General features: G+C 46.4%; 7 protein-coding genes across 7 annotated transcripts; all 7 read right to left on the bottom strand.

The window, feature by feature from the left end:
- Positions 1-15: 15 nt before the first annotated feature.
- FPOAC1_005505 (uncharacterized protein) lies at positions 16-1164 on the bottom strand (the record flags this gene model as incomplete). The annotated part of the gene is made up of 1 exon (XM_044850032.1): positions 16-1164. One exon carries the CDS (start codon positions 1162-1164, stop codon positions 16-18), a length of 1149 nt encoding a protein of 382 aa, XP_044708742.1.
- Positions 1165-1447: 283 nt separating this feature from the next.
- FPOAC1_005504 (uncharacterized protein) lies at positions 1448-2425 on the bottom strand (the record flags this gene model as incomplete). Its single annotated transcript, XM_044850031.1, has 2 exons — positions 1448-1664; positions 1713-2425. The coding sequence occupies 2 exons, from the start codon at positions 2423-2425 to the stop codon at positions 1448-1450; spliced, it is 930 nt and encodes a 309-aa protein (XP_044708741.1).
- Positions 2426-3424: 999 nt separating this feature from the next.
- Positions 3425-3857, bottom strand: FPOAC1_005503 (uncharacterized protein; the record flags this gene model as incomplete). Its single annotated transcript, XM_044850030.1, has 2 exons — positions 3425-3682; positions 3738-3857. The coding sequence occupies 2 exons, from the start codon at positions 3855-3857 to the stop codon at positions 3425-3427; spliced, it is 378 nt and encodes a 125-aa protein (XP_044708740.1).
- Positions 3858-4082: 225 nt separating this feature from the next.
- FPOAC1_005502 (uncharacterized protein) lies at positions 4083-13208 on the bottom strand (the record flags this gene model as incomplete). The annotated part of the gene is made up of 7 exons (XM_044850029.1): positions 4083-4436; positions 4482-5380; positions 5440-5756; positions 5800-5940; positions 5986-6060; positions 6988-12632; positions 12681-13208. 7 exons carry the CDS (start codon positions 13206-13208, stop codon positions 4083-4085), a joined length of 7959 nt encoding a protein of 2652 aa, XP_044708739.1.
- A 2279-nt stretch (positions 13209-15487) lies between these two features.
- On the bottom strand, positions 15488-17582 carry FPOAC1_005501 (uncharacterized protein; the record flags this gene model as incomplete). The annotated part of the gene is made up of 5 exons (XM_044850028.1): positions 15488-15597; positions 15654-16128; positions 16179-17264; positions 17318-17495; positions 17539-17582. The coding sequence occupies 5 exons, from the start codon at positions 17580-17582 to the stop codon at positions 15488-15490; spliced, it is 1893 nt and encodes a 630-aa protein (XP_044708738.1).
- Positions 17583-19455: 1873 nt separating this feature from the next.
- Positions 19456-20784, bottom strand: FPOAC1_005500 (uncharacterized protein; the record flags this gene model as incomplete). Its single annotated transcript, XM_044850027.1, has 5 exons — positions 19456-19888; positions 19957-20309; positions 20357-20424; positions 20486-20542; positions 20601-20784. The coding sequence occupies 5 exons, from the start codon at positions 20782-20784 to the stop codon at positions 19456-19458; spliced, it is 1095 nt and encodes a 364-aa protein (XP_044708737.1).
- Positions 20785-22107: 1323 nt separating this feature from the next.
- Positions 22108-23157, bottom strand: FPOAC1_005499 (uncharacterized protein; the record flags this gene model as incomplete). Its single annotated transcript, XM_044850026.1, has 1 exon — positions 22108-23157. The coding sequence occupies one exon, from the start codon at positions 23155-23157 to the stop codon at positions 22108-22110; it is 1050 nt and encodes a 349-aa protein (XP_044708736.1).
- Positions 23158-23876: the final 719 nt, after the last annotated feature.

The raw sequence follows: 23876 nt of genomic DNA, 5'->3' as shown, positions 1-23876 counted from the left end.
ACGCAAATGCGCTTCCTAAGAACTCATTGACATAAACATAGCGCAAGGACTTCCCTCAAAGTCCTTCAGGTCAAGTCCTTTGGCATGCTGAAGCACCTGATTCACTCTCGGGGCCAGCGATTTGTTCAGCGTGCAAGGGTGATCAGTTGATCTTCCGGGGACACGCCAAGGCGGCGCTGTCAATCCAAGAATCATGTTTCTCGCGTCTTCTACTCTCCATCCCTCGAACGATGACTCGGCAGGCTTAGCCGCTGCCAGACCTTTGCCTCGCATTTGTCTCATCAAAGACCCTAGAAGCATGCTGGAACAGGTTTCGGAGCACCCGGATTTTCCTTCTAGAAGATCTTGCTGATAGCTGTAAAGATGGCCAAAAAGCGTGTTCAGGACGTATTGACGTTTGTCGTCAACTTTGTCTGGGACATTATTAGCGACAGAGAGAAGAGGAAGCAAGGGTGTTATGCTACCTAATATTGGTTGTGGTATGGGTACGTCTACGACATATTTGCCATTGTCATATAATAGAAGCATTTCGGTCGCAACAGTGAACAAGACTTCTTGCCTAAAGACCCAAGATATGAATAACCAACGCAGAGGATCTTTTTTCACAAAGTCCTCTGGTTGTCCGAAATAGGTCAGCCACGCGGTCAAGACGAGTTCCATAATTTCATGACAGCCATAATAATCGACAATGATTGCTATATGCGATAGTGTCTCGGCGGATATGCGCTTCGGCACGTCGCGATGGTGACCATGTATGATGTCGAGAAGTATGACGAGAGCCTCGGCATCCCACTCGGACGCTTGGACCTCGTAAAGACCCTGCTCATTAAGCTGAGACTCTTTGAACTTGCTCTCGAGCATGGCTCTGAAAACAGGTGAAGCTAAGCTTAGATGTCTCGATGATACCCGGAACTCAATCTGCGTTGAACTGCCATCTTCTAAAGACCCTCGAGGATAACGTTGATCATTGTCGAGAGTCATTGGTGAATCGCGTCGCGCTTTGTTTGTCTCTCCTCCCAACCCCGCCTCACCGAGGCCGAGGCTCTCATATTCAGGCTCCGAGTCAACTTGGGCATCACATTCATCCTGCTCCGTGGCATTGGGGTTTCGCAAGATAAGTAATGTGTCAGCGCGAGGGTCAAAGGTAAACGGCGACGGCTTCATATTTGCAGTAATTAATAATTCCTTTTTGTTTGTAATGGTTTGAAACTGGACAACCCTCATTGACTGAGGGGAAATGGAGGCTTGGCTTAGTCTAGTATGCGACATGGCTGCGTCATCTGATCAAGTCCAGTTGGAGTAATGACCTTCATTTCTAGCGAGCTTTAGCGAGGAGCTATTTGGAGTTGTACAAACTTTGACTAGTCAACGGTCATATTTGTGTGACTGGCCGCGGTGATTTACAATGCATCCACTGACAATATGCATGTACCTAACCAGTGCACTACTACAATTTTGCCCTTCCTTCTCCATCCAACTTTGCTTTCTCAGCGGCATTCAATTCTCGTCGAGCAGGTCCGCCCCGACTACCATCACCCAAGAAAGTATCCTGACGATGCTCATACTCGGTATGAAACCGCCACTTCTCAGACAGATCACTAGGCAGAGTCTTCTTGACAGCCGCTACCATGTACTTGCCCAGTACCGGGAGAAACTTAAAGGCACTGTAGCAAAGTCAGCCATAGTCGAGTCGTTCTGGAACAATGACTTACTGTCCACTTCCGCCTCCACCGACAAAAAGGTTTTTGTAATCTGGATGATAATCCATTATGAAGTCACCAGTAGGCGTATCCGTATACCAGCAAAGGGCGGCTCTCTCCAGTTCTCGATCAGCAAGCTCTGGTAATATCTCCCGTAATCCGGCACGAAGACGTTGCTCAGCATCAGCTGGGACGAAATTCTTGCGCTCTCGAGAAACTGCAGGCGGAACCGAGATGTTAGACTTGACAGCATTGTTATCTCCCGCAGAAGGTGCTCTGGTATATCCCCAGCCGTGAACAGCAAACTTCAGCATCTTGGTGTCCTCATGAGGAGGAAAGTTGAACCATCCAGTGGCGTAGTTTACGTAGATTGGGAGATCCTTGTACTTGATCATCTCAGCTTCCGTCAAACGGAGAAAACCCAGTGCTTGTGCTGTAGATAATGTCGAGTTGTAGGTCGGGACTAGGCCCGAAGACCAAGCGCCGGCTGCAAGAATAAAGTGATCGCCTTCGATTGGTGTTCCTCCAACTGTACGCACTGCTTTAATAACACCTCCAGCATTGCTGTCAAATCCTACAACAGTTCCAGCTCGGCCAGCAATAAAAGAAATACCAAGCTCGAGGCACTCATCGCGCAGCTGCTTGATTGCCTTGTTGGCATCTGCCCAGCCGCCGGACTTGTTCAAATAGCCTTCAAAATTTGGCTGTGCAAGATCTCCGGTCATAATAGGAAATTGCTGCTTTGTAGTCACTGCATACCCCAGTTGATAACATCACGAATCTCTCATAAAGACGGGAGCAGAATTTAAAGGTTAATTAACTAGATTATTTATACTAAGCCTTTAGCTTTAGGCTTTATTATTTAACTTTTTTTAATAGCTAGCTATAACTAGAAGATCTTATTAATAATTACTATTTACTCTTTTAATTATTTAAACTAGGCTTTATATAGTTTTTACTTAAAGATTTAATTAATTTCCTTTATAAATATCTTTTTTACTTTTAATAAATTATCTTTTAATCTTTTTATTAATTTCTTTTTTAACTTTTTTAATCTTTTTAGCTTTTTTTTTATTTTAATAAAATTATATATATAAATAAAATATAAATTATATATAAAAGCTATTAGCTTAATTTTAATAAAGTTATTAAGCTTTATAAATATATATAATTTAATAGTTTTTTTTTATAATATATTAATCTTATTAATATTTTTATATTTTTTAATTATTAGCTTAATATTTTTAAATTAAAAGGTTATAAAATAAATATTCTTATTAATAGTTTTTCTTTTAATTAATATTATATTATATAAGACCTATAAAGGTTATTAATTATATTTAATAAGATTAAAATTAATTAACTATAAATACTTTTATTTATTTTTTTTATTTATATTAATTTCTTTTTAAAGTAATTTAAATTAATATTATAAATTAATTAAATAATAAGTAATTATTTTAAATAAATAATTAATTAAGATTATAAAAAAAAAAAATTATTATTATTTATATAGCTTAATAAAAGCTTTCTTTATAAATTATTAATATTATAAAGTTTATACTATATAAATTATATTTATATTAAAAAATTTAAAGTCTTAAGAAAAACCTTAATTTAATATTTTATTAAAAATTTAATCTATTTAAATAGATTAATCTTTATTAATAACCTTAAAGAAACTAAGAAGATAAAAGCTTAAGGTATTATAAAAAAAAATTAAATTAAGTAGTCACTGCATCTGGCAGTCTAGTGTATGGTAGCTGTCGCTTCTCTAGTTGGGCGATCGTCTTGTCGGTCCAAGATTTTTCTGGACTCTTTCTGGAGCCGGCAATTATGTACTTGGTTGGATAGAAAATACCCTTATACTTTACCTCCTGGGACCACTTCTGGTAGGCCTCATATGCAAGGGAGCAGTAGTCGCTGTCGGCATAGTCGAACCGGATAATTCGGGAGATATCTGAGCTTGATCCATCTGGAACCTGCATAATCACTTAACATTTTGGCTGTATATCCAATTGGAGGAAAGAAACATACAGGGGGCATATGCCTGTCAATCACAGTGATGTTCTGGTGACCTTCCAAAACAAGTTGCTTGGCAGTCGTGAGACCAAACAGGCCTGCACCGATGATAACGATCTTACTGTTAGGGTCCATGATTTCTTTCTGCCGATTGATTTCAGTAAGATGAGAATTGTTTATAATCGTCCTTGCACGCCTGTTTATGAGTCTACTGCTGCTTTATATGGGCCCGAATCGGAGTTGGACGGATCAGAATTTGCAATGATCAGCATCCGTGCACGTGAGCGGATGCTTTATTGAACACGAAACTATATCAAACTAAGAATAGACATGGCTTGGAAGAAAGGTAATTCAGTGTTGTTATAAGTCTGTTTCATCTAGTGTAGGCAAGAAACTCGCGAAAACGTCATCCAAGTTGATTTGCTCCAAAGCCCCAACATCCAATGTGAACGGATCAAACACATCGCCGACAATGTGAGGGTGTTGAGCTTGGATATCCACCAACGGCTGTATGTAATGCGTCGAAACTCGGATTGTGCCATCCTGAAAAAGATCAAGTCCTTGAGTATAACCTGCTGATGGCGTTATCTGGCTAATTTTAGGATCGACCAACGCCCAAAAGACATGAGGATGGAAGACGATCGATACGCCTTTAGCGTTGGGAGACTGTGAATTGTTCTCCGCGACGGAGTCCAGACTTTTCAGCAGCTCAAGCTTATCTTGTCAGAGTCTTGTTTCATACGAGAACTTGGGACTCACTTTTTGTCTAATATGTGGCCAGCTCATCGAAAGGGTTTCGAGGAATTTCTTACACCATGTGAAATCGTCCTTTGCTTTGTGTGCAATCTTTTGATCAATTGCACGCTGAAACAACCATGGTATAGTTGCAACAACAGCCACTAAATGACCAACCAAAGGATCGTATATTCCAATATCGTTCTCCTCACAGAAGCGAAGGAACTTGAATACCCAAGCAGAATGATACAGAGTCAGATCTACAGTTTGTTGAAGAAATTGACGTGGTGGCAGACCATGCAGTCGATCGCGCATCGCCACGAGATGAACAAATGGATGGTTTAGGATCGCGGTAGTTGCGTGCGATGTGACTTGCTGTAGAACCCACGGGATCCAGTACTCGCGGCGCTCGTTGAGATCATTTGATTGGCGCTTGGTGAAGTGCACACTTCGTAGAAGATGGATATGAGGGGTCTCTGAATCGTACTCGTATAACTGAGCGCAAAGTATATAGTGCATTGATCCAGGAGACCACGCATTTTCAGCCTTGCCGATTCGAATTTGGTGAAGGTATGATGATAAGTGACCCCATATTCCAAGAATTTTGATGTAATACGCTGTTATACCAAGATCCTCTGATGTATCATCTGAGAAAAGATCCGGTGGGTATTCGCCGTCGGTGACAGGTGGTAATGATGGAGGTATCGGTGCGCTTGCTGGGTACTTTGATTCATTTTCGTCCTGAAGGCTACTTCGTTCCAGAGGTGTAAAGGTTTGCTCTAAAAGAAACACAGTCCAATGGCACCTCAGACTTGCTTCAGGATCGGGTGATGAATCGACAAGTGTGGGTTGTGATATCTTACGCAGAGCTTCCAGACTAGACAGAGTTCCAATAGTCATCCACGCTCGCCCCGATTTACAGTCTTGGAACCTGGTATCAGTATGATCTCTAAAACTTAGGCGGACTATTCTAGAAACATACCCGCGATATCAATCAGAACAAGTAAGCAAAGAGATTGGATAATGTCCAACCTCGGAATGCCCTGTGAAGCAAGGCTGATAACTGTTTGTTGCGCGGAAGAAGAGTAGAATTCGACAGCTCGAGCTTGTTGATCCCGATAGAAGGCATGCATGCTGTGTCGCACGGTAAGCGCAAGGAAGCTATCAAGAAGATACTTTGGTGCTGCATTCAGGTAAAGTTTTAGGTTAGGAAGCTTGAACAGAAGTAAAGGCTGAAGATGGTGTCTGATGCGATATATCTCGATAAGATGGTCAAGTACGTCGGGGGAGGGGCAAGGACTTGATAATTAGCTAATGTTCCGCAGTGATAGTTATGTCATACTTTTCAGGGCTGAAGGTTACTTCAGACAGTGTCTCAGTTATTATATTAGGGCTGGGACTTGAAATGCTCTCGTATGGATCCACTGAGATAGTCCCCGCGGATGTGTTTGGAGACGATCTTGACACAGTTCCTGCCCGTGGCCTAGAGAGTTAATTCCCCTCTTATGCAATAGAAAGATATACTTACTGGAGTAACTGGTAAATATCCTTCACTTGTGACTCCAAAACCTGGAAACGCTCTCGTAGATTGTCTTTGGTGGGACTACATGGGTCAGCAAGTTTTACAACCACATCTCAGGTTATAGTACCTTTTGCTGACTCTATTACTTCTCTTTGTATATGTCCTTGTTGGTTCGGTTGTCTTATAAGTACAATCCTGATTTAATCGTTGACAAAAGGAACATGTCGGCTTTTCACCCGTGCACTTGCTCTTCTTTTTGCTTGGAATTGTAAATCACTATGACATCTAGATAGGAAGGAATGAATTGGTACGTACCGACATGGCTCACACGCTTGCTTGCTTCGTGGCTCCATCTCCTGTCTTTGATGGTATCATTGGACGGTCCGAAAAGAATGAAAGTGATTGGGAATCGGGGGATGAAAATGGGGACGGAAGCGGAAGCGGAAGTGTAAGTTTACTAACTAGCTTCCTAACACGTGAGCGGAACGATTTACTGATCTCCACATCGTTATCTAGTGAGGTCGTCATTCTCCCGACGACTTGCGAATGCCCCTCTTCGCTCTTTGGGTCAGGTAAACGTATTACGCAAAGGGAAGAGATAGCAAACACAGCGGTAATGATGAGTTAATAGGTTTAGTTTTTATCTTGTAAAGGGGGGAATAGGCATACAAGCTATACAGTCTGTCTTGATGCAGCAATGCTTGTCAATAACTTGCAGTAACGAGAGAGAGACAAAGACTTGTAAAAGAAATGATAATTATTCAGAACTCCAGAGTAATATATAAAAGACAGATTGAACAGAAAACAACAAAGTAAAATGCTAGAAATAGCCCGTTCCATCATTCACACATGATACATCCATGATACTCTGTTCAGCGTACCAACCACCATTGTCTTGCTGTGTGGAGCACATCCAACCGACCATGCGGTCTCTCACGACTGATCCTTCTATGAGAAACAGAAGCCTTGACACCGCCACTCAACTTCCACTCTTTCGGTGCAACATACTTGCCTCCTCCTTCAATATTCTTATCAACCGCTCCAGAAGACCACTTGTCAAATGCAGGTAGATCCAAACCAAGACTACTGTTCAGCCGAGAATGAACCTCCTTGTACTCATCAGCTGGTTTGGCCCAGCCTTGCAACTGATGATGTGAAGCCTTGAGAAGTTCCAAGTGAGTTCGCGCTTCAGTAATAAACCGTTGGCGATCGGGGTACGCCTCTCCAAACTCATTACCGCTGCTGCATGAAATCATCTCGCGGAGAATGGTCTCGTGGATCGACATGGCGCTAGCCTTACGGCCACTATCGGCGTACAGAGCAGCAAGGAGACGCGAGAACTCAAGAGTCTCGACATCAAGACGTCCTCGACTGCGGCGCAAGTTGTAACTGATCAACTCGGCTGTCTCAATGGCGCAGATCACGTCCTTGCGCGCGTATTGGGCGTGCACAAGCTTCTTGCCAATATCCAAGACTGCAGTAGATGACCATCCAGCTCTCTGCAATCTCTCACGGGCACTCCACAGGCGATGGAGCAAGCGTTCGAGTTCATCCCAGTTCTGCTGTGCTCCAAGAAGTCTGATAAGACTAGAGATGTCTTCGAAGCGCAAGCAGAGGTAGTCAATGTTGGACTGCTTAAAGGCAGCGAGGACTTCAGTCATGATCTCACGAGATGTCTTCAGCATGGCGTTTCTGATCTTCTCATCCTTGGCATCGTTAGGGTGAGGTACATCGATGCCTGCCAGGAACTCGGCAAGCTTGTAGCCATACTGAACACAGTCTTGACGATGGTACAACTTCTGAGACTGAGCGAAATGGAAGACGCAGTGACCAAGTTCCTCTGCACAATGCCAGTCCTTGGCCTGTAGAAGTTCCTTAACTCTAGCACTGCCGGCCTTTACGGCGAGAAGAGTGAAGTCAATCTGAGTAGCACCACGATCCTTGCCAAGCTCATGAAGGATAGCGAGATAGAACACACGAAGATGCTCATCAGCCACGTCCTTGAAGTAGGATGCATACTTAGTCTTGAAGAGCTGGAAGAGTCTCTTGTCGAGAATAAGTAGAAGCTGAGTACGCTTGTGTTCAACCCAGAAACCTCTCAGCTTGGCACCACACTCAAGAACAACTTCAAGCTCAGTCTGGCACTCAATGACACGAGAGTACTCCTCATAAAGGATAGACTCGTAGATAATGGTGGCCATAATCTCAGAGTAGGTTGTCGAGCAGTCGTTGGGACAAAGGCCTTGCTCAAAGGCGCTGAGGAAGACAAAGACAAGCTTGCTCAGGTGAACGTCGAGCTTGATGGTGAGGTCGTTGCAAGGGATGGTTCCCCGGAAGATGACCAGATGTCGAAGTTGGCGAAGGATCTCATATCCCTCTTGAATGAGATTGACCTTGACGTAGATTGAGGCCATGGTGATGGCGACCTTGAACAGCGTCGCCGTCACCTTACATGTCGTGATCACTTCGGTGACGTGAATCTCGAGTAACTTGACCATCTTGAGGTGATATTCCTTCGTGTTGCAGCTGTGGTACAACAAGATAACGTACTCAAGCTGTCGGAGGGTCTCCTCATGCCAGCATCCGAGAGTGATCTTGAGATGTTCATAGGTCTCAATGCAGATCTGGATGGCGCGGTCGATGGGAACATGGGCGTGTCCTTCATTCTTACCGCCTGATGTGATGATAGTCACGTACAACTTGGAAAGTCGCTTCTTGACTGTGTTGATAGTAGTCTCAGTAACTGTAGTTGTAGTCGTCTTGGTCGTGGTGAACCTCTTGATCACCTCTTCATAGACAGTGACCGACTCGTGGACATGTTTCTCATGCTTCTCACACATCTTAGCGAATGCGATCAAGGCCAAGATGTAAGCATGGGACTCCCCACCGCAGGTTTTCTCGATGACCTCTTTGTACTCGACCGAGATCTGGTAGAGAACAGAGAACTCGACCTTGACGTGAACCTCAAGGACGTAGGTGTACTTCTCGTAGATCTCACAGATAATCTCCTCGGACCACTTGTGCTCTCCACGATGGTGACAGACCGTCTCCCACACGAAAGCACAGAGCTCTCTGAGTTCAACCCACATGCTGCGGCCGTGATAGTGGCGACACAGAAAGAGGGCAGCTTCGAAAGCATCGTGATGGCAATGCTTGATGCCCTTGTTCAAGACAGTGACGATCTCAAGATAGTATTTGAACACATCCTTGTGACCTATCAACTTGCAGTGATGAGCCAACTGGTAAAGAGTCCAGATAGTCAATCGATGCGTGTGCCCGAGGTCCTTCTTGTATCGTTCAAGGATCTCTATATAGATCTCAATCACCTTCTCGTGACGGTGATGTTCCTCGTAAAACTCAATGAGAACGGTTATAGAGCCGCACAGCAGCTCGTCCTCGAGGCTACAAGAGGCAAGGCAAGCACGGTAAATGCGAAGGTAGATGAACTCAGCCTTCTCGAAGTGGCCCTGGTGATGGTAGCATCTCGCAAGACGTCGAGCCACATGAACACACTCCCTAGCTGAATGTTCAGTGAGAGTGACTGTGACATCAGTGCTCAAGATGGCCTTCCAGGTGATCTCAAGGGTTCGCCTGATGATCACCTCGGCCTCGGACCAGCGGTGATGCTCGAAGTAAATGCCAATGAGAGCCATACAAGCTGAGTAGAATGCGTGATCGAAGCCAGACGTCTTGCAGCGGGTGTAGTGTGTCTCGTAAATCTCCTTGACAACTGTCTCAGTGACTTCGGTAGTCGTGGTGGTAGTCGTCTTGGTAGTAATCGTGGTCTCAGTGACCTCCTCTACGACTTCAGTGATGAGGATAGTGGTCTTGCGAGCCTCTTCATCGTCACCCTTTCCACAACCCTTGAACCAGCCCCAGACCTTGGTCAAGATACTGATAGTGATCTCGAGAAGACCGAACGATCGGCAGACAGTGCCAAGTTCGCGGATCCAAAAGACCAGAGTCTCGGTCTCACACTTGTGGTGTTCATACTCGGCCCAGAGACAGATCAGAATGGTGGTCGCTTCCTCATGGCGGTGGACCTCTCGCAAGTACTTGCAGTACTCGATAGCAATCTGGATCTTGGCGATGTGCACTTCAATACTAGCGTTGAGTCGGCAAGTGATTGAAATGCGGCGCCAAATGCTGATGAAGAGTCTCTCAGCAAGATAGAACTTGCCGCAAGAATGATACGACCAGGCGAGCTTGATCATCATGGCGATGCAGAGGTGTGAGTGAATGTCGAGTTCTTCGGTGGTCTCAAAGATGAACTTTTCCATGTCACCAATGGGTCCATCGTCATCATCGCCCTTTTTGAGAACAATGTCAAGAGTTCCAAAGAAAGCAGTAATTCGACCAGCCTCGGGAGAGTTCTTGCCGAAGCGAATGATAATGATCTCGTGAAGCTCTCTGTAGACGACAGTAGCGCGCCATTCTTCATGGATGCTGATGTAGAGCTTGGCGAGCTTCTCGTACCAGCAAATGACCTCGTCACTAGACCGGCCATGCTTGTGCTTGCAGATCTCGATCCAGAAGCGAATCATCTCCTCTCGGCAAGTCACAATCTCCGTGCGCTTGGTGATAACAATTGTCTCAGTCCAGGTCAGGAAAAGGTGTGTGCATGAACCGACAAATGTGCTGGTCTTGGAAAGGATGATCTCGCCTAGCTTGGCAGCACGGTAGTAGTATCGTGCTCCGCATGCATGGGCATCAGAAGAGGAGGAAAACTTGACGTGGATATGTCCAAGACCAATGAGACTCTGGAGAACTGAAACGTGCTTCTCTCCGAAACAAGACTCACGAATACGAAGAGTGAGCTCATGAAGCTCAATGGTATCCTGGCGGACGCCGTGTCTTCCCCAACAAGGTCGCTCGAGAAGGGTGAACATGACAGACTCTGGGAAGATGTCGCGGAAGCCTTGAGGTAGGCTTATCTTTCCATCCGAAGAGACAAATCCTGCATGTCGGAAGTGCACAACCCAGTTGCGCATGACATAATCCATCAAGTGGTGTCTCCCCAAAACGATCTCGACGGCAGAGTCATCCAGTTCATCGGTGAGAAGTTCCTGGTCATCATCGAGGTTCAATCGCGCATAAAGAAGCATCCTCAAAGTCAATTGAGAGTGAGCCTCCTTCTCAGAGAGAAGAGACTTGCCAAGAAGACCCTTGAAGTATGCTTGGACTACAGCGTTGCGGAAGTGAACACGGCCACCTCGAATGATGAGGAACTCTCCGCACTTTTCCGAAACAAACTTGGAGATATTCGAGGCGCTGGGAAGCATGCATCGCTTCTGAAGATCAACGGAAAGAAGTTCTGCAATCTCTGGAACAGAGAAGGGGGTGTTGGTAACAAGCATGAAGGAGATGAGATATCTGGCAATCTCATTCTGCTTCAAGTCCAGCTTGTCCACAGCAAGTCGAAGGACATCATTGACATCGCCACTGATGCTCTTGACCTTTCCAAGGAAGCCATCGCAAGACTTCTCTTGAACCAAGAGACGACCAGCGTAGAAGGCCCAAAGGAAGTTGCCCTTTGACTTGGCGACAAGGTCGTTGATGACTTGCTCGCGGTCACGATGATGAACATCATGGTAATGGCTTGACCGGGAGAGTGTCTGCTTGAGGTGGGATCGAATGTCTTCTTGGACCTGCTGTTGCTTAATCTGGAAGATCTTACTGCAATCCTTGAGACCATCAAGTCTTCGTGAAAAGGTGATGACACGGGTTCTTGAGAGATCTGCAATGCAGTCCGAGAGGATCTTGTGGAAGCCGACAGCGCTCTTGGAGCCGCCGACCATCTCGTCACAACCATCAGTCAAGAGAACGAATGATGTCCCCTGACGTTCGGCAGAGTGAATACCAGTACGCAAGGTATCCCAAAGAGTTGTCTCGAGCCTTCCGGCGTCAGAGGTCTTGGAGTAGACCTCAAAGGCTTGAACGAGTCGCCCGTAGAGCTCAACATCACCCACACTTCGCTCAAGAAGCTGGAAAACAAAGCTCTTGACACATGCCAAGGATGTGGCCTCCTTGGGGGAGTCCCAGGGGAAGTTGTAAGAAAGGACAGTGTAAGATTTGTAGTCAAAAGGACGCGCAAGTCTCTCCTGAACCCACTCAGCAAGAACACTCTTGCCAACACCAGCTTCGCCCCAAAGGTTGAGGGACTTGTCCTTACTGTTGAGGAAGCTTGTCAGCTGGCCCTTGATCCAGTGGCAAGTGTCTTCCGAACGATCGAGATGCTCGTAAACCTCATCATACAAGGTGTTTCTGACTGAGGATCCGGAAGAGGGCTCAAGACGCTGGCGGACAGACTTGAGGCTGATGGAGAAGGACTTGTGGTCAAGACTGTATCGCCAGACACGGTCACATAGGTCCTCCTTGGCCTTCCAGATGGAGTCAATGAGCTGACCAAAGGCTGCATCGAAGCTAACGGTGATACCCTCGCCAACTCTCAGGCTGTCGATCTTCTGCCTGTAGTGGCTGGCGATGCGACCAACCAGATGAACCAGCTCGCACAGGATATGAGCAGCGGATTCTTTAATGGAAGTGGACATGTACTCAAGATTGGGAATGCGAGAGACAGTGGAAAGGAGCATGGCCAACTCATAGAAGGCGATGAAAGTGGGTACGAGTGCCTTGGCTTGGTCGTGTCCAATCTGTATAGGTCAGCACTAGGTAACTGGATATAACGATGAAAGACAAACCTCGAGAAGTACTTGGCAACTGGCCAGAGCAGCCGATACCGATGAATGAGCGCCAGAGGCGAAGGTCTCGATCTTGCTGGCAAATGTAGTGATTTGAAGACCAAAGAACTGTGCAGTGCTGAGAACACGGTCCCAGTCGCTGCCTCGGCGAGGCATGTGGATGAGACGTTCTTCAGAGATGTACTGGAGATAACTCCTAATGTCCATCTCATTGACAAACTCTTCATCGTAGTCATCGAGTCGAACTATCAACTTCTTGACAGTCCGTGTTATCTTGGTCAAGCTCTCATACTCTTGTAGCTTGGTTACGACAGTTGACTTGGAAGTAGCAGAGTTGTTTGCGGTGATTGTTAAGTTGCTCTTGGCATCGACGTCGTCCTGTGAAGTTTGGTTGGATGCGACGGTTGTGCTTTCGCTCTCGCCGTCCGAGATTTCCATCTCATTAACGCTTACCGCGATATCCTTGTGGTGCTTGTCCTTGCCGATGCCGGCAATAGACTGCTTGATGCCCTGGCGAACGGACTCCATTGTTCCACGCGATGAGGAACTTTCTTGTGTTTGTAAAGAAGATGACGAAGTCTTGCGTTTCCGCCTGACTGTGTATGAATGCAATTAGGGGAGAGAAGTGAGGCTTGAGTCAATTGGACGTACTGTCAAAGGTTTTCCTCAAACCCAACATGCTCAATTAAAGGTGTATATATGATGGTAGTGCATGGACAAAGAGCCCCTCGATGTGTGCACGAGACAGTCTCACAGGCCGGGTATCAGTATTATATATCGGCTCTGGCTGCTCTACATCAATGGGCTTATCAGTCGCAGCTGAAATACCTTCGGAGCTACCCCTCACAGGCCAGCCAGCCATATTCAGGGTTTACACACCAAGAGCTGGTCTCGATGCAACCCCTCTGAGGATCTAGACGGAAATGGTCTTGAAGTAAAAAGTAATTATGTCGTGTAGCATCAACGTTCCGACGGTCGAGAATGTCCATCCATTGACCGGCTGTAGCGAGACACACGCATACCACCCACTCTTTCCACGGTTGAGCTGGGAGTGTAGGCAAGGGTGGGAGCTCAGCTACTATTTCTCACTTCCCAATTCGGAACGAGGCTTCAATAGTTTCGGCCGATCAACCCCAGCATTTCATCGGTTCGCGGGTACGCCATTTTAGCCACGAGCGGCCTAGACCGTCCAACCACGCGCCGGCCAGCCAGACTACCGAATTTTATGCAAGCCCCATCACAGGAGGGTTGCCCAAAAAGGGTATTTCCACGTTCCATATCTGTAAAGGTGGCTGGCTGACTGCTGAGCCATTGGGAAAGCTGAGACAGGTGGCTATACCTATTGCTAACAGTACTGGAAGGTTAATGAAACTGCAACGCCCCAAGCCGAGGGGCGATAGCTCGTCGAAGGGATACCGGATGAATTGATTGGTGAAACTTGGTCCCTGAACACCAATATCGATAATCTAGGTTCTGAACTCGAATGATTACGGTAGCGTATCGAAGCGAAGTGTTCAGGTGATTGAGGAAAAAGGATAAACTGAGAAATGAAGGGGATATCTGTCTTATTTGATCGGCAGCGTCGGATGTCTCTTTTGAGGAATTGCTCTGCGCTGCGGCAGGAAGCTGACGAGCTGAGAGGGAACTTAGGGAACCTCTTCTCCAACACGTGGATGGCCTCACTCAAGCTTGCATGGCTAGTTCCACCTAAGGATACAGAGATGCAAGCAATCAACTGGCATTGGAAAAGAATCCGCGACTGTAGTAGTTATCCACGCTGTTTCGACTCTTTCATTAAGCGATGGATGACCCAATGGTCTGGTCGAGTGTCCAGAATTTCCCGCAAGACATGCAGGCATGGTGAAGATCAATGCATCAACATCCCTGCATCACTCACTACCAACTGGCTGTAGCACAGCTCGGAGCCCGAATGTTAGTTTCACGATTAGCGATGAACAACAAACTCTGCAGCACATTTATACATGAACTCAGTAGTCTAGACAATCGTGTCTTCTCGTGGCTTTATATGCTTTTGTCAGAAACGGCCTGCGTCGGCGCGTGTCACTACAAAAGAACTGGAAATCAAGGCGCCATGCCGACAGAACCCTGGTGTCTCCTATCGTATCGATAACGTATCGATACATGATATGATAAGATAAGATACTCCTTTTCTGACTAATGATATCGCCATGGTTTTCAGTCTAAAATTAGGTTGGCAATTACCCTGTAGATAGAATAAAATCCCAAAAGGCAGAAAGAAGAATGTTACATGCACTCATGATCGAGAATGTGTTTAAAATTTCAATAAAGGAATATCAATCCCATCGCTAGTACCTTCGATGTTCTATGACTTTATTTTTTCCTATGATGTAAACTGTATTAACATGTATTCCTCTAACGCTTTTGTAGCAGTGGTATCTAGGGAACTACAACTCGCAGGGTTTGTGGCTTTTAAGACGAATGTTTACAATGTTAGGCATAAAAGTACTGAGTTCTTGTACCTTAACCAATGTTGGGCAATGCTACAAGTCAAAGAGCTAGGACTAGTGTACCTCTACATGACAAACTATGCTCGGAATTACAATCCGACTCCCCGGTGCCTGGTTCAATATCCTTGCACCACACGCGTCTGAAGGCGTCTCGAATTGACACGCGTCTCGAAGTCACCACCGCGAAGTCGATGACGTTGGGCAAATCACTCCCCCTTTTAGAACGCGAATTTTTGAACAAGCTTTCTCATTGGACTATGTATACGCGACTAAACAACGCGAAGAATCTTCAACACCGTAACTCAAAGTTTCCGTCGATCAGTTAGCGATTGTGAAAGTACTCTCGGTCACCGAGCCGGAACCCGTATCAATAACAATCTGAACACCAGGCAGCGCCTTTGCCTCATTGTACGACCATTGCTGAGCGCCTGATGAAACCAGCCAGTAAGCATCTATTCGGTCACCAATAGCAGGGTTGACTCACTGTCTGGACCTTGTGCACCAATAGTACACTTGACGCCCTTGTCCAGGGCCTCAAAATACTTATAAGTAACAATGTTGGGTCGTGCTTCTTCGAGGAGCACCAGGAAATGGTAGTACTGGTCCTTGTCGCCGTAGCGAGAGACATACCACTCAACACAAAGGGAGCGAGAGGGGGCCTGACCAACAATCTCGTAATAAATACCTTGAGGAGTATCCTTGTAGATGAACAGATCGCACCAGAAGGGGAACAAAGTATGGGCTGGAAGACCACCATTGCGGAAGGGAAGAGGCTGATGAGTATATGTCCGGTCACCAGTATCAAGGCTAAGAAGACCATTAATAGACACAAAGATGTTGGTGGACGAATGGTCATAGATGGTGACAGGGAACGAGGAAACGATGGGGTAGAAGATGTCGTCAAAGTCATTGGTGGCTCCGCCTAGGCTGCCTACGATTGGAATCGGGTTCGAAAGAGTCTGAAACAAAGTTAATCACTTCGCATAATAGATCTTTCCAAGGGTCTTACCACTGTGTTGGGAAGCTTGGGCTTGTTGGCTTCTTCAAGTTGCAACTTGACTCGCTCAAGCTCAGCCTCCGCCGCTCGCTTAGCCTCTTCCTCAGCCTGGAGTCTCGCCTGTACATCGGCGTCATGGGCATTGGCAGCATCCACCTTGGCTTGGAGGTCTTTGAGGGATTCATCGGAAAGGCGTTTGGCCTCGGCAGCTGCCTCGAGTCGTTGATGGTCTTCAAGATCATGTGTGCTCAGCTCATCGATCTTGTCCTGGAGGGCTTTCTGTGTTGCTTGAGTGGATTGCTGAAGGTCTTCCAAGAGCTTGAGCTTCTGATCTCTTTCTTCCTGGACACCGGCTAGACTAGCTTCGAGTGTAGCAATGGTGCTGGCCTGTTGGGTAATAGTCTGGTTGGCTGTCGCCAGTTGACTGTTGGTCTGGCTGAGAGACTCGGTAAGGTCTGCTATTTCCTGGTTCTTGGAGGTCAGCTGAGCGGTGGTACTGTCAATGCTTGCGCTGAGCTCAGTGTTTGCTCTGTTCGCGGCAGCCAGTTGTTGAGTGAGAGTTTCAACCTGGGAACTCTTCTCCTCACAACTTGCCTTGCAAGTGCTTATAGACTCCTGCGCAACACTCAGCTCGTGCCTCGTTGCTGCCAGCTCTTGGCTCTTGTTGTCCAGTTCCGACTGCAGGACAGTTTTGTCCTGTTGAGCCTTTTCAAGAGCATCGTAGGCTGCATCAAGAGACACATGATCAGCTCTGTCATGCTCAGCCTCCCGTTCCCAGCGTTCATGTTCTTCTAGGAGTGTCTTGTCAAGCTTGTTCTTGAGTCGACCCTCGGCTATCTTGGACTGCTGAAGCGCCTTTTCGGTGTTGCGAAGTCTGATGGTCAGATCCCTCTCTGTCTTGGCAGCTACGTCACGGGTGTTTGCCAGGCGTTGCTCCAGTTCTTGCTGTTCCTTGGCTTGCCCGCTCACCTTCAACTCGAGGCTTTGAATCCTGTGAGACTGATCACGAAGTTTCTGACGCAAGAGTGTCATCTCGATCGCATCATTTCCAATCGTGTCGATGGCAGCATGGAGCCGTTTCTCAAGGAGCTCATAGTCCTGTTGGCAATCTGTCAGTCCCATGATTCACGTTTGCTTTGGGAACTATTTACCTTGGTCAGATAACCTGCACGGTCGATGAAAGCGGCAGCCCATGCCAAGTTCTCCGAAATGCTGTTGCTAAACGGCAAAGGCGTCGTGATTCGTTCTATAGCAGGGTGTTGGGTAGGTTGAGTGCACTCGAACGTCAACTCCTCGACTTCACGGATGGGTGGAAGGGAAACAGGCCTCCTAAAGGTCAATGGCGATTCGAGGCGAAGATCGGGAGTCTTACTGAGGCTGACACATCGGGGTCTTTTGCTTTCGATGATGAACCATCTTTTCCGGAATCAGTTCAATATAATGAAATGTGCTTTGGATGTTCTTGGTTGGAGTATATTTCTCGACCTGCAGCGATTGCCATGTGGTCACCGGAGCGCATCCGCGTATTTATAATGTTTTAGACGCCTATATCGTGAGAGAAGCACAATCGTCATGAAAACCTGATAATCCGTTATAGGAAACCCCGTTTGTGTAACACCAACCCGTTTTCTTGTATGACAACCATTTTGGGAGCGCAATCGCCAATTGTGGCTGTCGTCATGTTGGGATCTCTGCATAATATTGACACACGGGGCTGTCTGAAATGTGTCTGGTGACTGTCAGAAAGAACCGTCGTGGTTGCGTGCTGTTGCATTCGTGAACTGCCTCATGTTGCGTTCAGCTTTGCATATAAACCGCTTTGACAATATTTGGTTGTGGATGGGCAGCCACAGAACCAACTGGCGTAGCTGAGTGTTGCTTACGGTTGTGTTGCCGATGGGCGTTGTCCAGGCTCAACATGAGGTAGTATTTCAGCCATCAGCGTCATGACGATCTTGTCCCTTTAAAACAGTCCACTTGCCTTTGCATAATTTATTGAACATTAATCGTCAACAGTCTTTTCAGGCCTACCACAACTGAAGTCCCATTTTACAAGTAACAAAACCCTGGCCACGGTGTTTAAGACCCATTTCCCAATGGAGGCCAACCCTGACTTGATAATGCTCATCAGATGTTATCTTGTTTGGATAGCAGGAGAAGATGCCACTATCTTTCGACACGACTTAAAAAGTACCAAGTGTATGCATCCTTTCAATGGCATCCAACCCATGATGTATCACATGCTAGAGTCCAGAGTTGTTAGTGTATTGACGGGTACTAAGGAGCTGGGCTTGCTTCTGATCTCCTCCTCCGTTAACTGCTTCTGCGCCTTGTGACCGCCTTGATGAAGATCCCCTCACTATCTATAGAATCTTCGGCTGGATGGAACTTTTTAACAAGACTGCAACAGTATAATACTGCTACACACGGTTGCTAGATGTTAGAAAATCCAGAACCGGAGCATTGACCTGCTAGAAACTCATCTCAAGTTACTCATTGCGACAGGCATAAGGCTGAACCACTTTCCGAGTGATTTTTGTGGTCTGTTCTCGTTGGACGCCATCTTTTACACCATTGGTGTCTTCCACGCTCGGCTACTGAGGGCTAAGCCAGGATCCCATGTGTATACTGTCTGCCCAACATGCTAGCCAAGATCCTCATCCAACAGAGGTCTACCTCGTGAATTGATACATGTTGCTACGTAAACACTTTTTAAATATATATTGTCATCCTCTTGAGAAAGACTGCAGCCAGTGTCTTGGCCTCTACAACGAGGCGAGATATAGCGAATTTAGTGGTGCTATGTCCTGCATGAAGAGCAGGATAAACAAGGATTACAACCAATTGCGCCCACAGTTGATATCTTCATTCCCACAGATGGGGACGATTATACGCTTTAGATCATTATTGCCGGGGTCCTCAGTACCTAGTTAAGCTTTATATGAAGACATAGGCCTCTATACTAGCATCATTAATCTGACCGTCAACTTCGATTTTACGCTCCAACTGTCTCTATATCGTATCCTATCCTAATTAAGAATCACAATGCTTACAACAACAATATGTATTATTCCTCCCATTCGCCTCCATGGATGCCTTCAGCGATACCGACTGCGCCTAGCCCATCTAGGTAGTCAGAAACAAAATATAGTACATTTCATAAAGCTGGGTATAGTGACAAATAATCGGTAGTACAAGTTACTTTATTATAGTTGACGCCCTTACACTTCCCATGATGATCAAACCGCCCAGTTCAACGGCAGAAGCATGAGCTTACATACCTCGAGACCTATCTCGAGTTCCGTAGAATATCCTCTGTACTTGATGCATCGCCATTGTCCCTTGATGGCGTAAACTCGACCTGGACTTCATCGACGACAACAATGCCTGATTGATTGTTCTCATGAGATGGCTCTTGGATCCGACCTACGCTATGAAGCTCATATTTATGACTCGACTTGTCTCCTCTCCACTTGTGACTACGACTCTGGTTGCGCTCACTAGGGTGCGACATATTTGAGGATCCCCTGGTGACAAATTTACTGAGGAAAGGAAGATGCTTTCGAACAAATGGCTTCAGATGAGCGAGACAGTTGCAGATGATGCCAGTGTTCATCTCGATACTGCTCCACTGGGCAGCTGAGGCCTGTGTCCAGGTAATGTCGGGATTATCTTCCATCTTCTTCACGTATCCAAAGCGAATGCATGAGACGACGACAACTCTGGACATTAGTTAGTAACTCTGATCAGCTAGTGACAGGGGATGGAATGACAGGGCTACGTCACTTACGCAGAACCGAGCGCAAGGAGTAATCCAGCAGTTATGCGTTGTCTCAAAGGCATGTTCAAGCGATGTATCAAGGGTATCGGAAGGACAATAACTATAGCATCACTGACGATGTTGAGCACACCTTGTGCCACTGTAAGATTGACAACGCATGTGGCTGTACCAGGCTTCAGTGGATGACACGGCCACGCCAACAGTATAGTGAAAACGAGCGTATAGATGACGAGGCCAGCAGCCGTGGCATAAATTGCCCATCGAAATCCGCGATTCGGAATAAGGCGGTAGTACAGCACGAGTATAGCTAACTTGGCGAGAGTTGGGGGCCATACGTATGTAAGACCGATAATGAGCAACATCTAAAGATGGTCAGTACATGGAGGTACATCACTAGAATAGAGCTTACCCGAAAGTATCCTGGAAGACTGCTTGCTCTTACATCCCAAAGATGTTTACCAAAGCCGGAAGGCATTGCTAGAGAAGCTGTTAGTCATCACGTAGTCACGAAGAATCAGGAGACCATCTGAACACTTACCAATCATTATGCTAATAAAGAAGCCCAACGACACTCCCCATGCCAGTACGATCAAGGCTACCCAACGATTGTCAGTCAGTACCAATACACAATTCCCTACCATGGCTCGACTTACGGATATCCCAGTCTAGTTTGCGAACAATAGAGATGCCGCTATAGAGGCGTAATAACAATGTGACGGTTGCAACGGCGAACGTGCACAAGAAAGCAACGACAATTGAACTCTGAAGTGGTGAGCCTCCATCGAAGTCAGGCGTGACCCCTTCTGGGGGAGGCATACCACCGACATCTTGCGACATCTTTGGAGTATACAAATTTGCACCTTCAGAGGTGATACAAACAAAACCCTCAAGGCTTGAAAGAGAGTGCGGTTGTTATAAGAGTCATGTAAATTACAAAAGGGGTCGCCAAGACTGGTTATGTGAGATCCACAAATGGAAGAAGATACAGGAATGAATCCGAACAGGTGGCGAAGGATTGCGGGCTATCAATGTTACAAGGTATATTGGGTAAGCAGTAGTAAACGAAAATGTAGAGAAAGATTTAAAAAACCATGGAATTGTGGATAGTATCTCAAAGAATGGGTGATTTAACGCGCCACCCGATGACGCTACGCTAGGGTACTTGATGCTAACACTGGGATCATGTTTTTAAACCGCGTGCTAGGGGCACGGCTCCCGCTCCCGCTCCCGGGTAACGTTGAGGTTTAGTTACCTAGAGCTCCATAATATTGACTTTTGTTCTGAGACAAGAAAAAGATAAGCAAGTACATCCATCACTCGCTCTTCGATTCATATCGTCTTGACACACTCTAAAATAACGTCCTATACCTTGACGACGTACAGAGTACAAAGACACTGGTAACCGTATATTTACTTGAGTATGACATAGAAAGAGGGAGGCAGTACGGATATACATACTCTTGGGGTCTCGAGAAGACCAGTCATGGAGTGAGCTCCTATGCAAGGGGTCACCCGCTTCTCAGCGTTGTATTGTTCATGGACCCCTGCTATCAAAAGAACAGCTGTGCCGGCATCTCATTTCATTACCCGGTTTCTTCTCTCTTTCCTCCTGCTTACTTGCCTGGATCCCCTGTGAACCTTAATTGTTGGGATGTCTAATATTCTAAATTAGGCAGTAAAGTTGAGGAGATTAGCTCAAGTCTGCAGTTATATGCGCAACCCGTCGTCGATTCAGGAATAGACTTAATATTACGGAGTAGACGAGACGAGTTTGAGACCCAGTTTCTACCTGGATGATAGTCTGACTTACTCGCTCATACCCTCATGCATAACCATGACTCTTCATTGTAGCCTGATCAGCTGCAGGTTGAGAACAGCTGATATCCTACAATCATCGTAAAGACTACCCTGCCAATTCTTTCACCTATACAGAGTATCCGTATACTGATACATATGATATTTATGCTATGTTTTGATCCCGTTGCGTCATAAACAGCCACTGTGTACCAATTCGCGGGTATCTAATCCGAAAATGTCCCACTATATAGAGTTCATCGCTTCATCACCAACGCCTTGGCCTCTACATATGCCCATGTAACATGCAACCATCCTTGCTTCCGCGGCCACCATTGTGACATATTGTACCTGACCTGCATTCAGCTAAGCCCCCAGTAGTTCTATGAGTTTGTGGTCATCAATCGCGGTACAATGTCGCTCACTCATTACATCCACAATTTCACGTTTCTGCATCATGGGCCCAGCAAGAACCCATGCAAACCCATGGAACGCTTGTTTCCGGTACTCTTCCCAGGCATCTTCTAGGAGTATTTCGGGTCCTCCTGCAGCGTGTAAAGCTTCCAAGTAGGACTGCAGGAGCGCCTTCTCGTGCTGTCGTCGGTCATCGATTGAGAGTGCCCCAATAATGAAGTAGGCCACATCATGCATAGCTGATCCAGGATGGATGACTTGCCAGTCGAGGAATCCAGGTTCTCCAGATGGCGAGATGAATGTGTTACCAACATGTGCATCTCCATGGACGAGGCAGTTCATCTTGGTCTCAGAGTCCCAAAGTGCCTTGAAAGTTGCGGCGATAAGTTCGCGATTCTCCATGTATTGGGGAACAGGTGGTCTTGCATCTGGGGCAAAACGCTTGTCCCATTCACTCGGCGCCAATAAACCGACGATAGCATCTCTCAGGGATACTGTTTTACTGAGAGACGGGATGTCATCGCCGTTACTGCCCCAAGTACTGGCATGTAGCGTAGCCAACTGTTTGACACTCGCCTCTACACGACTGACAGGCCATGTCTCGAGAGGGTTTCCAAATGTATATCCTTGCGCTTTGAGGTCTTCAAGTACCACAATGCCCTGTCCATTAACAGTATCGGTACCGGCATAAATCGTTCGTGGAAGTGGGATCTTGAGTTTTGGTGCAAGGTAGTAATAGAATTCGGCTTCCAGTCGATAGACGGCGAACATAAAGGGGAGAGATGCCACGAGAGCTGGGTTAAACCCGCCCTTGACACATACTCTTGCAATGGTTTCGTCGTCGAAAGCCAACTTGAGCAAAATCTTGGAGGCTGTTCCGTGAATAGTTTCGTCGACGGTGACATCTTTAACTGGCTTTTCGAGGATCTTGGCAAACCAAGAGGCGGTGAGCTCCTCCACCGTCAAAGGTAACGCATCGCTCGACTGCATGGCACCTTGCATTCTTGTAGATATGGGCTTGAGTGTTTATCGTGAATAGGAGAGAGGGCGATTCAAATCTGCTAGAAAAGTTGTTCTTGATAAGAGCAGGTGAGGATGATTGATATACCAGTGGGATATGCCAGGTCATTTCATAAGGTCTAGCGTTGTATGCATATCCTAGTTGGTTGTTTGTCACCAACGTGAACTTTATTCATCCTCTGCGTATGACCATCCTTGCACAGACCCCATCATCCTGGCGCTTTCCTGCGGGCTCGGGTTTTAACAAATGCCGCAATGCCGGAGATAGATACCACAGTACCTATGGAAGTATTCCTGGCTTACTTTGTTTTTGAGGTAAGACTCTGACTTTTCCTCTAATTTCCGACAGCTGTTAGGCGTGACAAGGATTGTAAATACGCTACAGCCTGATCACTCCCCAGTCACTGATTAGCTACATGGCGCAGCCCCTGGTATCGGAACCGAGAACCTAATCAAGTGGCATTGCAATTGCGGTGATCTATACTGGGGGATAAGCTGAGAATGTCACGCATGCTTCAACTATGGCAGCTTTCGCAGCCAAGTCGTTACTCTCGAAAGGCAAGGGGGAAATGACAAGACAGCCATAACAAGTTCGATGGATTTTCCTTCTAGAATTTAGAGATTATTGGAGAGGATTGCTTAAGCAAAGGACCAAGGTGGATACAGCAGTCTGTGGCAGTATTGCTCAGAAGCGAAAGGCT

The sequence above is a fragment of the Fusarium poae genome, chromosome 2 (assembly GCF_019609905.1).
Source record: "Fusarium poae strain DAOMC 252244 chromosome 2, whole genome shotgun sequence".
Lineage (NCBI taxonomy): Eukaryota > Fungi > Ascomycota > Sordariomycetes > Hypocreales > Nectriaceae > Fusarium > Fusarium poae.
The sequence above is the reverse complement of the archived record's forward strand: the minus strand, read 5'-3'. Positions and strand labels throughout refer to the sequence as shown.